At 38.7% G+C, this 15,594-nt stretch overlaps 1 protein-coding gene across 15 annotated transcripts in view; it reads left to right on the top strand.

The window, feature by feature from the left end:
- The window catches only part of LOC126637487 (uncharacterized), a 124,221-nt gene that overhangs the window by 18,220 nt on the left and 90,407 nt on the right, over nt 1-15,594 (top strand). For 13 of the 15 annotated variants that reach the window (XR_007628426.1, XR_007628490.1, XR_007628487.1 and 10 more), the window contains 3 exons: nt 430-485; nt 6,759-6,825; nt 7,131-7,307. Coding sequence is in view for 9 of the 15 variants with exons in the window: in XM_050310935.1 (XP_050166892.1) it covers nt 430-485; nt 6,759-6,825; nt 7,131-7,307 (300 nt within the window). In the remaining 6 variants the exon portion in view is untranslated. Of the gene's footprint in view, nt 1-429; nt 486-6,758; nt 6,826-7,130; nt 7,308-9,885; nt 9,932-12,366; nt 12,514-15,594 lie in introns of those variants that run through there. The other 2 variants (XM_050311421.1, XM_050311743.1) reach the window with 2 other exon arrangements.

Genomic DNA, 15,594 nt, shown 5'->3' with positions numbered 1-15,594 from the left:
ACAGCTTTGGTACTGTAGTATTCAGATAAGATGTATACCGCAGTAAACTCTGCGTCATTTTAGTGCTTACTATCTGGGGGTAGGAATTATCTATTTCTGGGCTGCTTCCACTCAAAATCTTGTTTTGTTGGCAATTCTTCATATGAGCTTAAATTATGTGAGTTTCTTGTTTATAGTTGTTAGCCTTTTTTTTTTTTTTCATGATCTGATGCAAATTTGTTTTCAAAAAATAAAGTGAAGAAGCAGGTCTATATCCTCCCTTTGCTCTTTGGCAAGGTCAGAGTAGGGACAGCATCAGGAAAGGCCCCCCCTGGCCCCTATCCTGGCAGGTTTCTAGGCTAGTGCTCTGCTAGTCTGTATGTTAAACCTAGTGGTATTAATAACTGTGCAGACGGAAAAGTCAGATATGCTGCCTTTCCTTTATTGCAGGAGGAAGCACTTTTTACTGCGGGTCTGAGAAAGGGCAGGCTGGCATGGAGAAAGAGGTAAGTGAAGAAAAACCATGCTTTGAAAAGGAAAAGTTAAAGGAACTATTCCTAGCCTTGCTATTTCATAATATTATTTGTAGTGTGATGGGAGGGAAGTCAGCAGACGTATAGGCTCCTTTATATCATTGGCAAGTCAAGGGGATGATTAACGAGAGTACCAGACAATGTAATGGTAGGAGAAGACCCACAGAAGTTAAACAAAAGTGCCTTCAGAATTTAGAGAATTCCCATGATCCATAGTAGGACCTCATTGTGCTTGTCTACTGTTTCTATTTTTGATTAGATTTATAAACACAGCACCACATATTTTCATGTGGCTCATAGCCCCAGGGCAGAGTGAGATTGACTGCGCTGAAACTGTGAGGCTTGTGAATTTCGGGCAAGGGATGAAGTGAAATAAGTAGTGTAATTGTTTTTGTGGAGTGACCGTGGGACCTCTTCTGTTCTGAATTACACATGGTTCAACCCTTTGACCCAACCAACCTCGGCAATGCCTGGTAGATCTCCTAAAGCTGTGCTGAAAGGTCCTATCAGTGACATGTTGGAACATTATCTGTCATGTGAGATGTGTGCCAACAACCATATTAAACTACATTAATTACTAGTGAGGCCATGTTTGTGGCAATCTCAACTTCATTTAACCCATCATCATGTTAGTTATTGTTTAAACAGGAAGTACAAATGGGGACAATTTATGAAATCAAAATGTAGCACCAATGTTTTCTTTAATAAATTGTATGTTTTACTTTGTTTTATTTCCCTTCTAGGTTTTTTTCACCCCTGGCATTTTTGTTCTTGTCATCAGCTCTGCAGCTTGAGTTTTTTGAAGGCTTTTCTATTTTAAGAGCAAGCACTGAAAAGCCTACTTCTCAGTAACTAAACGAATATACCAGTCAGATTGTTGTTTCTTTAAACGCAATTGTAAATGATACCGTGGTTGACTGAAAACACTTGTTTTCTAGCAAGAAGCAAACATGCTAAGATAGTTTATGTATGTCTGAAAGATCATCTGTGGGTTACTTGCTTGATGTACATCTTCACTTCTTTACACTCCAACTAGTGGGAGGGACTCTGCATGGCAATGCTTGCACACCTCTGGATCAGGAGAGGAGCTTACATTTCTTTTTAGTTGTATGAAAATAATTTTCTCACAGGCCTGACCCTCTAGGTAGTAAAGCCTGCTGTGAGTCCTCAAAAGGCATCCCAGTTTGTAGAAATTCAGAAGGACTCCTTGCACATGATTATTTTCTGAAACAATTCTGAATTTTATAGGGGAAGAGGCCAAAGCTCTCCAATGTGCTCATGCGTGGGCAGTGTACAGGTTCAATCATGCTTAGCTGTGCTTGGTATTATATTAGACTAGACACATGGGTTTACATCTTCCACCTACACACTGAGGTGCTTTTTTACAACAAGGCTTCTCCTTTAGCCTCATTGTCTAGCTAGAATAGGCTTAAACAAAGTGGGGGGTTATTTGTTTATTTATTAATTGCTGCAGAGTCAGCTAAAAAGCCATTTTTGGCCCTACTAAGTGTCATTCTCTTTAGCAATGAAGAGTTTGCTCTCTGCAAAATCTAACGGAGTGCTTAAAGCAGACAGGTGCAAATTACAAGCAGTTTCTCTTTGGCTGCCATCCCTTAAATAGACAAAGTGATAGGCTAGGAGAAAAGAAAAGGTTTCAGCTCCAGCTGCATAAAGGAAAGACTTAACAGGGACTTAGCAGCTGGTTGAAAGAATTAAATGCTGTAAATAGACACTAACGCATTTGTGTGTGAGTGTGTTCACAGAGGAATATGTGTTCAGTAAGGCTCCATCCCTTTTCATTTGAGAGAATCATTCTTTGAAAACTGTGTTCTGCTGTACCTTGAAAGGCTAATGCTCTCACTGAAGTGAATGAGAACAGAAGCCAACATACCTGTTCCTGTTTACCATCATTACACTCCTTAGAGCATTTCAGGAATTATTAGGTTGTTGGAGCCCCACCAGATTGACGATATTTCCAGATACTTGTCTTTTGGCTGTATTCAAACAAGGCCCCAAAGGAAAAAAAACCAACCAAAAAAAAAACCACCAAAAAACCCCCCAACAACCAACATCAAGACAACCAACCTACAAACAAAAACCATGGATGAATCTGCTGAGCTAGTTTGCTGATGTTAGAAACAGTTGTTCATATTAGGAACACCTAATTTAATTTCATGAAAGAGACATAACATGCCAGTATGTGTATGAATCTAAGGTATGCATTTCCTAAAAGGAACTAAAACTCTGTCATTCCAAAGTTGCTCTTCTTTTTGACTTCCAGCTTGCATGGGGACTGCTGTCTGGAAGCAGTAACTTTAACTTTAACTCTAAGGCTGCTGATGAGGTCTGTCTGTGTGATCTTCGTAAGCAGATAAGGGTAGGGAGACAGCTCAGAGCAGAGCTTGTTTACAGCAGGACAGAAGAAAACAGCTAGACATAAATGAGGGCTGACGGTTTCATGAAGCACAATTGGTTGATCACAGATTCAATATGACTGCCCTGAACTGAGCGATGATCCGTACAGTATGCAAAATTCACTTTCTTGCTGGTCTGTGCCCACCAGCCTTCCAGCAGCTTTCCCAGAGCCCCTCAGCCACAGCTTTGAGTGGAACCAGAGCTGAATGCAGCATTGTTGTACCCAATTCCTTTTGACAACAATCACATTCTTTTAAAAACTTCATAGGTTTTAGTTGTCACTGGTTATAAATGAGGGTTTTTTCCCTCGCCATTGCTGCTGCTGCTGCTGCTGTTGCGGTGCTCGCTGCTCTCCTGCAGATGCGAGTGCTGCAGGTTCTGGTACTCCCGGTTTTCCTTTGTTTCAGTCAGTATCAGAAAACAGGCGGTGCGTTTTAATGACGATGGTGTGTAAAAAAAAGCCTTTAAAGATTTAGGTCACTTTTTGAATGACATGGTGACTAGTCTGCACTGTGCTCAGACACTCTTAACTCCCCTTGTCTTTGCTGTAATGCAGCATCACTCAAGGTAAAAAGACAGTAAAAAAATAGTTAAAAAGGCAAGACTTTATTTTTCAGCAACTGTGATGGAGATTTGAGATAGGATGAATTGCTATCAGCAGCAACATCACCTTTTAAACTTGACTTTGTAAGCAAAGGACGTCCCCTTTCTACGTGCTGGTTGTGAATAGGCAGGTCTGATGTGTTTGGTTTGTGGATGCAAGTCGTACCCTCTCCACCACAGGTGTAAACCAGCATAGCCTTTTTATCTCTGAGGCTCTGGCCTCAAGTTGTGAAACTTTTCCTTTTTTTTTTTTTTTCTTTAGGGATGCTTTTTTTTGTGTTTATTTTTTGATAATATTCTATAACTTGAATGGAGGCTTTCTGTATGGATGTGTGTTCAAGTGCATTTGTCTAGGTATGCTCACATAACTGGACTTTGCCTGCAAAGAGAAAGTGGTCACTGAAAGAGTTTATTTAATTTGCTATTGGAAACCTAAGTTTTGCAGGTACATATGAACTGATTAAAAAATATTTGCTTATGACATAAATTTGCATAAATACATAAACTAACTAGTAGTGACTAATGATAAAATGAGTATAAAATGCCACTGGATAATTTCCTACCTATTCTCTGATGAGAAGACGAAGTATCATAATGGTAGGGGGCTGGGGAAGGAAACCTAAAATAAAAAGGGGAAGAAAGAATGTTATTTACACTACTTAAAATTGCTCATGTGTAAAAAAGAGAAGGATGAGGAAATTGGCTGGAAACACGTATGAAAGAAAAATTCTTTCTAAGACTAAAAAGTCTTCTAATTTCCTCTGAAGCACAAAGTGACAAGAACATGTGTTGATATTACACAAAGGCCACCACTCAAATACTCAGTTATTCAGTTATGCTGAGTAGTAGCCCTAAAAGAATTCCTCTCTGCTGTTGAAAACCAGGTATTGCTTTCATTCTAAAAACATAAACTGATGAAAAATACATTTTCAAAATCTGATTGCATTAAGGGACAAGGGTATCATCTCTTTGTAGTAAGTAGGGATCACAAGCCTGTTACAACTACTTAAAAATATTAGTTTACATTTGACTGAAGTGAATATAGTCAGTTTTGTAGCTGAAAAAACCAAAATGTGCTGTTAACTTTATTGAATACTGAAAAAAAAAACAAACCACCAAATCCAATACCTGAACAACCTCCTCCCTCCCAAACAAACAAACAAAAAAGCCCAAATGAACCCCCAAACAATAAAACACCAAAAACACACATGTATACAAACCCATTCCAAAACATCAAACCGCACTGCGCATCTTTATTATATGCGGGGAGGAAGAATATATTTTTTCTTCTTTTTGCTGTGAAAGGAGCTTGTGCATTTTACAGACTTAAGCAGTTGAAAATTGACTATAGCCAATATAGTGTGCAATTAGTTTAGCTAGGGAAATCTGACATGGAGGAGGAATACACATAAAGTAATGCAGATCATCTTAATTCCATCAAAATTATAGATGTGTACTGTTTTATACCATTGAAAATTTGTCCCAGAATTTTTGTCTTGATATTGTTTTCTTTAGCTTTTAACATGAAGGTTAAGGTTTTTTATGTTGACTATTCACAGCATAATAAGGATAATTATCACACAGCAGTGTTACAAATACTTTGTAGTCTTTAGAAGTGACTCAAAATTTTACAGCATGCAGGAAAGCACCAATGCTTTAATATTGCAAAACAGGTATAATTTTAAAGATACTAACTGAATGAATATGTATTTTTAAATGATTTTTCAGTTGTGAAAAAATCAGAAGCAGTAGGGTAAATTTCTGAACATATTGAACTCCTGTCAAAATTATCATTAACTTCAGTTGTTCTGCATGTGGTTTGTAGGAATGGTTTCTCTTATTATATTTATTTATTGTAGCTTTCAGAATGTGTCTGGTCTTTTTTACACTTTTGCTTTTTAGTAGCATATTAGTCTTCATTTAGAGGAAGTCCACTGTTTCCAGAAAAACATGTATGTTTGTGTGCATATATACACGTATAGCAATGAAGATATTAATATCTATATTAATCTGTCAGTAGTATGGTCCAGTTATTTTTGACAGATTTATTGATTGTGTCTGCTGCAAGCACTGTTTTTCTACTGGAAATTGACACCCACAATCAAATGGGAAAGATGGATGCTGTAAAAATGCAATTTTTCAATGATTCTTGTAATTAATCCTTTTGTATTGACAGTCTCCAGGAGCTATGTTGCCAGGAGTGGTCTTTATCACTGGACAATTAAGCAACTGGCTTGAAAAAATAATGCTGGTTTTGGAAACTGCTATGTGACGTTCTAAAATAAATGGGTCTGAACTCTTTTCTTAGTTTGGTTTTGGCTTTGATGAATGCTCCCAGATGTGCTTTGTTTTGGTAATCTTTGCCTGTTTTGATTGTCAGCATCTGTGATAGGGGTCTGTAGCCATGTATGAGACCACGTGTGACTCTTGCCCACTGCTGTTCGAGGTATTCTACAAAACCAGTCTTAGCACCTGGGCCTTCCTTAGGGTAATGTGACCATATAATTTTGGGCCTTGCTTCCCCATGAGAATTGCTGTAAAACTTGTCAGAGTTTAGATCCCCCAAGATCTCCTGCTGTTTAATTTCACTGCAGCAGTTGTTGGCATCTCTAATATTGAATGAACTTTTCATTGTTGCAATGAGTCTTGCTTCCTCTCTCCCCTGGACCATGATAATTTTTTTGGTGACACCTCATTTAAAATTGTTTTGGTGTTATTTTTATTCTATTGCGTTATACTAAAGGGTAGAGCTCGTTCATTTTTGGCTGCTCTATGATGAACAAATAAACTGGTTACATAAGTGGACTTAGAAAACAGGAGAATGGGGGATGTCAGGGAAGTCTGTCTATAAATATGCTACATAACTAAACTTTTCTAAATGAAATGCTGCCGTTCTGCAAGTGAAATAAAGCAGTTGCTTTTGAATGCATACTGAAAGACAAGTCTTATAATGTTCTTCATTTGTTGAGGTTTCTTTGCATTAATTAAAATTGGGGAAAAACAAAGTATTTTAATGTGACCTTCATTTGGCATTTGTTTTAACTTTTCTTGTATTTTATTTAATTCTTCCACTTCTGTTGTTCAATTAGTGTTTGACCCCTTTAGCAGAGATTTAAATTAAATGACATTTCAATGCCATCCCATATTTAAAATACTGTGTTAGTTGTGGATCATAAAGGATGATCTTCGTTCTTTAGCTAATTTATTCATTTAACAATTTCCCTCCAGAAGTTCCAGCAGAAGGCTCTGAAGCAAACTAAGCAGAAGAAATCCAAGTCGGCTGAATTTCTGATGGGTGAGCCTTGCTTGATGAGTTATTGCTCATAATTTGTGTAAGGATTAATTAACTAATTACAGACAAATGGCTGTGGGCGAAATTTTGCTCTTGCTTGTCAGGGTGCAATTTGTAATTATTTTAATCATTTATTCTTTTTTTTTTTTTTTTTTTTTGAGTTAATTTTAACCTAATTCTGTTTTGGCGACATTTGAGGACGATACACTTGAGTCATTCAGCTAAGGAATTACTAGAAGGAATTTTCTTCTTGTCATTGAAATACACTTTGCTATAATGTGCTCTTCTGACCTCCTTGTTTTCTGTAGTAAAAGAAGAGAGAGCAGCAACAGAAGGCATTGAAAATCCAGCTTTTAACATCAGCAGCACAGATCTTTCAGCATATCAGCCTTCAGAAGAGAAAGTTATTAGACATGACAAGCCAGATAGCACCCTTGCAGCTCACCAACAAAAACTCGGGCTGCAAGCCCATGCTGAACCAAGAGGTGAGATATCAAACCCGATTAGCCTCAAACGCAGCGACAGTGGTTGTGTTCCCCATCCAACCTGCACACTGAGGCCTGTGCTGGGCGTTCCCATCCCGACGTGTCCAAGCAGGCGCCAGTGCAAACCCTGGGTAGGGAATCCAACATGCTGCCAAAAACATGGGCTGTCTAAATATTTAGAGACCCAGGCTTTGTCTCCACACTCAAGTGACTCCCTGTAACGGGTGCAGGTTGTGCAGGGCTCTCTGCCAGTGGGAGGGAGTGCAGAGAAACACAGTGCTCATGGCAGTGCTTCCCCCTAATTTGGACTGAGTTGGGTTTTGGAGGAACTGCAGCCAGTCTGAGCACACAGATGCTGCTCCTTCACTGGCTCCCAAGCACTGAGTAGTTTTAAACAGCTTACAGATCCATGATTGATTGTTGTCCTTAGGTCTCCCATACGCCCTCAGTCAGTCGGTATCTTGCCTCTGCTTCATCTTTCATAATTTTTTTTCAACCAGTGTTGCTCAGATGCTTGGAGCAGAGTCCCTTTCATTCAGCTTGTCCAGGGGAGCAAACCTGGCTCTTCAGCTCAATTTTGATGCAGCATCCAAAAGAGTTGCTGCCTCAGGAAGCAATTTCTGTTTATTATTTTGGTTTATTTGAACTAGAAGAATATTCGTTTGATGTCAGTTTTCCTTTTGCAGAGGTTTGATATATTTTAACTTATTATTTAATTACTCCATTTTGAATTATTATCATTGCTGGATGTTACAAAAAAATGGTTATTTTTACTTAGTAATCCAGTGAGGAAGAAGGTGAGAAAAAGAATTTAAAGGCATCTTGAGAACTGTGAAGAAAATCTTGGGCAAAGATTTAACTTAAAACCAAAAATTCCTAAAGTCAGACTCAAAATCTTCCCTAAATGCCCATTAAAAAAAATGTACCTTACTGGACTGTGTGGTCTCAATAACTTCTAGTGGACTATGTGCATGCATGAATATGCAAATGTGCATCCAAGGGCTGAGATCTCCAAGATACCAAAATAACTGGTCTGGCTTTGAATAGTCCTGATCACCCAGTGCTTCCTGTCAAACTTGCAAGTTGCAATGCTGCTTGCTAAGTACTCTTGTGTGCCAGCCCAGGTATTTAAATGGGTAAGTGCAGCCTAGTGAGCAGACACTTCTAAAATATTGGACCTTGTTGTGTTAAGATTTTATCCTTGTGGGACTGGAGAGCCCACGGCTCCTAATGGCTTCTTGCAAAATTAGGTTTGGCTTTCCATTTAGGCTTCATGTGACTGTGCAGCGCTACACGGAGCAAGAATTCTTCGTCTTTCCTTTGCAGCCTGTCAGAACAGTGATTAAGCAGACAAAGGGATTGATTGTTTTTTAATGAAATAGTCTATCTGGCAAAAAATGAAGTCAGGCTCGCTGGAGACTATCCATGCTTTCAGTCGCCTCTTCAGAAATTCATGAATAGTTCCCTCAAGAAAACAACACATTTTTTTAAAAGCCTGAAATGCGTTTTTAAACATTTTGATTTTTCATCCTAAGTAGCACTTTGTTCAAAAAACCCTAACTGAATATAATCTTTGTGAAAGGACTAGAAATTGTGACATTTCTCCTGGAATGCAATGCCTTGATATGTTGCTAAGTGTTTCTGTAATGAGAGAGGAAATCTTGCTGAGAGTTGGAAAATTTTGTTTCCCAACACTGTGTCTCCCTCCTCGAACTTCTGTTCATCCAGCTAACCAAAACATCAGTTATTCACATAGCTCTGCCTCTAAGTGAAGCAGCTATTAAAAAAAATAATCATCCATTTATACCATCATAAAAAAGTCTAGATTGAAAAAGATCTCTAGAGATCATCTAGTCCAATCTTGCATTAAATTATTCTTAGTCTAACTTGTGTCAGGACTTGTTTGGCAGTCACAAGGACTAGTTCAAATTTATCAAGGGCTGTTGATAAAACATCTTCAAGCCTGAAACCTAGGAAAAAACTTTTCAATACCTCATGAGCTAATTTTCCCCATTCCCAGGTGTAATAATACTTCATTAAAGAAGGAAGGAGAAAAGCCAACTGCATAGGTAAATATAGGATTACATTAATGTTGTAATGTATAAAGGATCACATTTCACAGTCCTCAGTGAAGACTAGGTCTACAGGTAATTTATGCCTTCATGCATCAGTCTGTTAATGTCTGGGTCCTCCAGAGTCCAGGGAGTCAGTTCCTGAGCCTTCCTTCCTTTGTTAGCTCCATGTTCACAGACGCTTTGCATAGCTGATGCCACTTCAGCTCACAGCAAAAACACATGTGGTGTTGAAAACTACTGCCATTCTCTATCATAGGGGAAACTCTTCCACAGCATCCTCTCCTGCCCCTCAGCTCCTAAGAGCCACTATGCAGTTCACAAGAAATATTTTAGCACAGAATTCTCTCTTTTTTGACCCTAGGAGACAAGACTTACACAATGCTGGAAGGTATTTGTTAGGAGGATCTGCCCACACACCAAGCACAACAGCATAGCTTGTGTAAAATAAGTGGTTTAGGCCCTATAGTACTCTCTTTCCTTACTCTCCTTTTTTTCTTCCCCAGATGCTAATAAAATACTCTACCTTTTGGGATTACCTCCCCTTCAGAGGTAAGAGTTGTTGGGTGCTCTTCCAGCTCTCAGCCCCCAGGCTTAGGTTCAGTTCCTTACTCAATGGGGAATGGCATTTGTCAACTCTAACGTTTGGTGTTAAACTGTACAACTTAAAACCAGTTATAACCTTAAGCACAATTATTTAATCACAGGATTTAGCAGATTACAGGTTGAGAACACTATATGAATATCAGGCTGGATTTTCAGGCTAAGCACTTGGAGGCAAGGCACCGAGATGGCATTGCCTTTTCATTATCTTTCCACACATCACCTGTGTTGTTAATGGCAGCAAATAATAGCTACAGGGGTTGCTATCATTTCCTCCTCCTTGCAACAGTGTCACAGACTGTTCCTCTGTCAGCAATTGCTAGAGGGAAGTGTTCTCTAGAAAAACCTCCACCTACTTTTGAGAAGTCTTGCACACCTCCATGCTAAGGATATTAGGAATTAGTATAAATAGTCTGTATATAAATAGCATGTTCAAGACAGCCTTAAAACCTGTTCCTAGAATTTGTCCAAGTCTGTGCAGGGGGTTGCTCTGCAGAACATGCATTACTTGGAGATGAAATAGAAAGTGGAGAGGTCCATGCTACTGTAATTTGCCTGCATCTGCCCTCAAAGAGCTTAATTCACATGTATGATTGTGCTTTTCCATTCTCTTTGCTCCCATAACTTTTAGAATATCTTCTAAAAAGAAGAGTTTGTGAACTGATTTTTGTTTGCAAGAACCTTACTAAATCTTTTTGGTATGTCTACTCAGAGACTTTTTCACCGGATTAGTGGAGATTATTCTTGTGGTTCAGAGTGTAAGTTTCCTGCATCCTTTTCTTGTGGGGAAACTGAGGCAGAGCATGAGTCTTCTGCTGTCACCCTGCAGACAGCAGAGGAAATAAAAATAAAAGCTTTGATTGCTGGTCCATTCCTCTCTTTGTTAGGCCATTCTGTATCTTTCACTGTCCTATTTTCCATGATGGACAAAATTCCAATTTCATCATCATTTCATCAACAGTAGACCATTGTTCAGGACTAGGTGATTGAGTAACTCTCTGCTGAATGCTTTCCATCACTGGTAAAGACCTGGTACTGTTGTTAAATGTTGTAGTGGCCCAGGGGAACTGGCTGACTATTTACTCAGATCAAATTCCTGATTTTTCAGCCAGCTAATTGGCTGCAGTGGTTTCTTACCCTATTTTCTCTTCTGGATTCTATGCTGACTCTTTGCTGATTGCTCCCATCACTTTCATCTATTTCACATATTGCTTGTGAAATTAGGTTCATCTAGCAGCAACCTTGTCTTTGCCACAGTTGTGCAATTTTTATTTATTTCTTAAAATACTCAGAGTTTCCTCTTGGCTAGATCCAACCAACACTTCTGCCTTTCTTCTCCTCATCAAAAATTGAATTTGCAGAGATTTTCATGTTAGCCATCTCAGTGGGAGGTCTAATAGACAAACTTTTCTGGGAGAAACATTTGGGTTAGATCATCTGAATCTGCAGTGACAAGAACCTATGTCCACTAGCATCTCAGTTTTCCGAAACCTGATCTGAGAGTGAGCGAAAATCAGTTTTTCTCTCTTCTCCAGAGGGGTTTAAACCCAAAACACTTTGTAGTGTCCTAATGTTCAGGTTGGCTTGGTAAGGTCTCTGCCCAGCAAAGGGCTTCCAGCAAACTGTCGTGAGAGAAGTACCAAACCTCTAGGAATTACACTGTCTTTTTAACAGAGAAGACAAGGACAATTGCTTAACTTCAGATGGAGGATGTATGTCACAAGCAATACCTGAACACAAGACTACTGTACTTAGCATTTTATTATAGGCCTGTAGAACAAATGTTAATATATTTTAACATTTGATATATTTTGTGCTCAGCTGCTGTGATCAGAAAATGTGCTAGTGGCTTACACCAGTTTTTACTATTTAGTGTTCACCACAGACACAGAGATACACAGATTTGGTCCAGCTAATACCACATAAAGCCCTGTGGAGTGGCACTTGTCACATTGCCACAAGATAGACAAAATTTCCAGGCCAACCACACAGAGAGAATATATGTCAGATCAAATTAGAATGTGATCTTTCTGGGATGTCAACCACACATGCAAGCTGCAGAATCCAGGGATGGGGCTTTTGAGCATAGTCCCACTGCATGGTCTGCCTTCTAAGCTGGTGGTTGCATAGACACCTTTGGAGACTGTGATGATTTGTGGCTTTTGCATGGAACATGGAAGAAAGACTAATTGTGTTCTGTGCACTCGTAAAAGACTAGAGGCAGTCTGACTCCAAATATTAATAATTCAAGTCAAAATTGACTCCAGATGACAAGAAGCATTCATTTTCCCCCTATCATACCCTATACACAAATCTTTTTTCAAAACTAGATTATCTACTAAAATCAAAAGCTCTAATTAATTCTACCATTTTATCTGCAACAGGCACTGTTAACATCTCATATCACGCTCCAATAAATTTGCCCACAGAGATTAACAACATCTGAGGAGGGGAAAAAAAAGAAAGAAAAAAAGGAGGGAGAGAAGCTTATTTCAATAGAAGACCAGGAAATATTCTTCTAATTAGCCCAGGTACAGAATGGATTAACATGGCTGTACTGCTTCTGGGAACAAATTAGTGTCTATATGGTGCTCTGCTGCATCACCTCCAAGCTGCAGAGCTAGGTTGGATGTGCCTAGCAGTGCTGCATGTGTCCTACGGAGAAAATCCCAGTGTAAAATAGAGCATCTCTTCTCCCTCTCCAAAACTAAAGTAGAGAGAAGCCTTTGCTAAGAAACACTTATTGATGAAGGTTGTTCAACTATGACAGGATAATATAAGCCCTTTCTTGCTCAAGAATGTAACTGGGCAAGGACCTTGATATGGAAATATGCAGACAAAAGAAGAGCTTCAGGAAGGAGCTATGTGGGATATCAAATTGAAAAAAATATCAGCAGGTGCATTGAATTCAGTCCCTACAGAGAACTGGAGGCTGAAGCTTTTTGAACAGAGCCTAATTTCATTCCAAAGAAGTGGTAGGTGCCCACTGGCAAGACAGTAAACACAGGTGAGAAAATAAGCATCTGCTGGAAATTCATGTTTGTGCTGCATGTGAAGGAAATGGGAGCTTGTGACACTGACAATTTGTATTGGACAAAATTATTTGCATAAAGGATGGGACCAGAAATATGAATCAAAACTGCACCCTTTTTTTTTCTTAAAGAATGGCAAAGTTTAATAATTCAAGTTCTATGTATGTGGTTCCATGCTTTCTGATTCCAACAGGGACTTTGAAATGGAAATGCCAAACCCCATATGCAGGGCATGATGGATCACCATGTATGCATAGGAATAAAAGGGTTGTCATTGGAAGTAATTTTGCGTTGAATTACACAATGTGTAATCCAATTGAAATCAGCAGAATGGCACAAGGTGTAATGTAGTGTGCAAAACGTGATCCATTGCATGCAATTTTAACAACAGGGATATCGTGCCACTCATCTAAGTAATGTGCTAAATTTGAATTTGTGAAAGGTAGGGGGAGAAGAATTGTGAAGAATGGATGCATTTTATAATTGGGAAACACTTTTTCAGAAACAGACAGAATATATATTTTTAAGGCTAATTTATTACACTTGGAAATTGTTTGCTTCATAATAGTGCTGACAGATCCTCAAAATTTTGCAAGTTCCCTCAGTGGCATAGAGTAGGACCAGCCAAGCCTGTTAGCCTGGGAGCACTCAGTATCAATTTTTCCCCATTGACGTGTGCCACACTATCTAATAGTGTTCCTAAATGAACTCCATCATCAGTAAATCTTTTTCTCACGCCTTCGACCAACACTGTGTCCCCAGGAAAAGTAGCAGGTCTCACACTGGCATCCCTTGGCAGAGTGCCCTCTGTTGCCTGCAGGAAAAAAAAAAAAAAAAAAAAAGGAAAAAAACCCCATGAATTCCTGTGCTGTACCTTTGCTTAAACAGCAGCAAAGGTGGTAAGTCTTCCAAGAATGGAGTGGTGGGCAAAAATAGCATGTGCCATGAGTGCAATTTGGTGTTTTTCGAGCGTCGGGGCAGGCACAGGACAGTCTGTGCTGCTCAGCTCAGGAATGGCCCCTTTGCCAGCGTCCTGTCAAAGCTGACAAGTGAGTTTATTCAAGGCTTGTAATATAAACATAAGACACAGGTATCTGAGTTACTCATTACCTATGGTCTCTGCTGAGGATAAGGAAAGTGACATATGATATCTTAAAAACTTTTTAAAAATTGAGAAGTAGCCTAGTGTTGGTAACGTGTAACAAGCTGTGTTTTCAAGATAAATTCTATTGTCCCGTCGCTTGCTTAATGCTTTTCAGTTTGAGGATGCCATTAGCTGTAATTTTTCATTGAATAGTGCTTGGTATTCGTGACAATTTGAGGCTCCATGTAAAACTCGCTACCACGTTCCCATATAATATTTGGTAATCTGGAATAAAGCTGCACTTCTCAGGAATGTTATTTTAGATCTACAATAGAAAATCTTTATCTGTACTTATAAGATAAACAATAATGTTAGATATAAATCTAAAATAACAAAAGAGTCTTAATTAAGGCATTCAACAGCTATTTAGACTGATCTAGGTCATATATATATTTAATAAAAAGTATTTGTAATGGACATGAGCCGAGGTAAATATCATGGTGACAAATATGATTTAGCAAGGACAATTAAAAACCCAAACTGAAAGTATAACTTCTGGTTAACTCACAATAATTCCTTTTTTTTTTTCCTTGACAAAATGAGAATGCAGAGCTAACATTGTTTTGTAGATTACATATCAATTCACTACAGGACTATAGTTTTATTTTTAACATCTTCATAACATTTAGGTCTAAGTAAATCTAGCAACACAAAATTTTGGTATAAAAACTCATAAGGTTTTCTTGTGTAAGTTTCAAACCTTCCTACATTATTTTACATTTCTAAATCATTGTTTAAATGAAGTAAGAACCTATAAACTCACTGGAAACCAAATCAGGTTTTCACTGTCCAGGAACTCTCACTATTTATGCAGTTTTGGTTGATGATTTTTTTTTTAAACTTCTACATTCTGTGAGCTTTTTATTAAGGTGAAAGGTTTCTTTCTCCTCTCTTATTCTAGAATTCTTTTGAATGAGTTTTTTAAGGGTCTTTAGAGAATTTTTTCAAAGTACAGATTAGAAGCAAAGGCCTTAATCAATAAAGAAGCAACTTGGAGATATCAAACTTTATCAATGTAGGTACTGAATCATGAAAACAGGTGAGTGGAAGTGCTAGTCACGTGATCCACCATGACTTGAGGAAGGATGAGTGAAGTAACTGGAAATGCAGGGGCTGGGACCCTTGTCTTCCCTTTCTTTTATTCCCAAGTCTTAATTCTTTCTGGCCAAATTGGGGTGGGCACCTCTCTTAGACAGGACCCAAGTCTCAGTCTCATAAAGAAACCCAGGAATATGGTAGCACAGAACCTTAAGTTTGGCCTGCCCACAGGGCCATATCTATTAGGTAAAATGAGAAGTATCCCTAGGGAAATCAGTTCTGTTGAATGAGTGAGTTCCCTAATAGGAATTGCTGTTGAAATCAAGGTTTAAAGAGAGATGTGGGAAAGAAGGACTACTCTTTTCCATTTCCAGCTGTACCACTATGTTTTGAGAGCA

The sequence above is a fragment of the Myiozetetes cayanensis genome, unplaced genomic scaffold, assembly GCF_022539395.1.
Source record: "Myiozetetes cayanensis isolate MyiCay16 unplaced genomic scaffold, myiCay2020 scf1, whole genome shotgun sequence".
Lineage (NCBI taxonomy): Eukaryota > Metazoa > Chordata > Aves > Passeriformes > Tyrannidae > Myiozetetes > Myiozetetes cayanensis.
The sequence above is the reverse complement of the archived record's forward strand: the minus strand, read 5'-3'. Positions and strand labels throughout refer to the sequence as shown.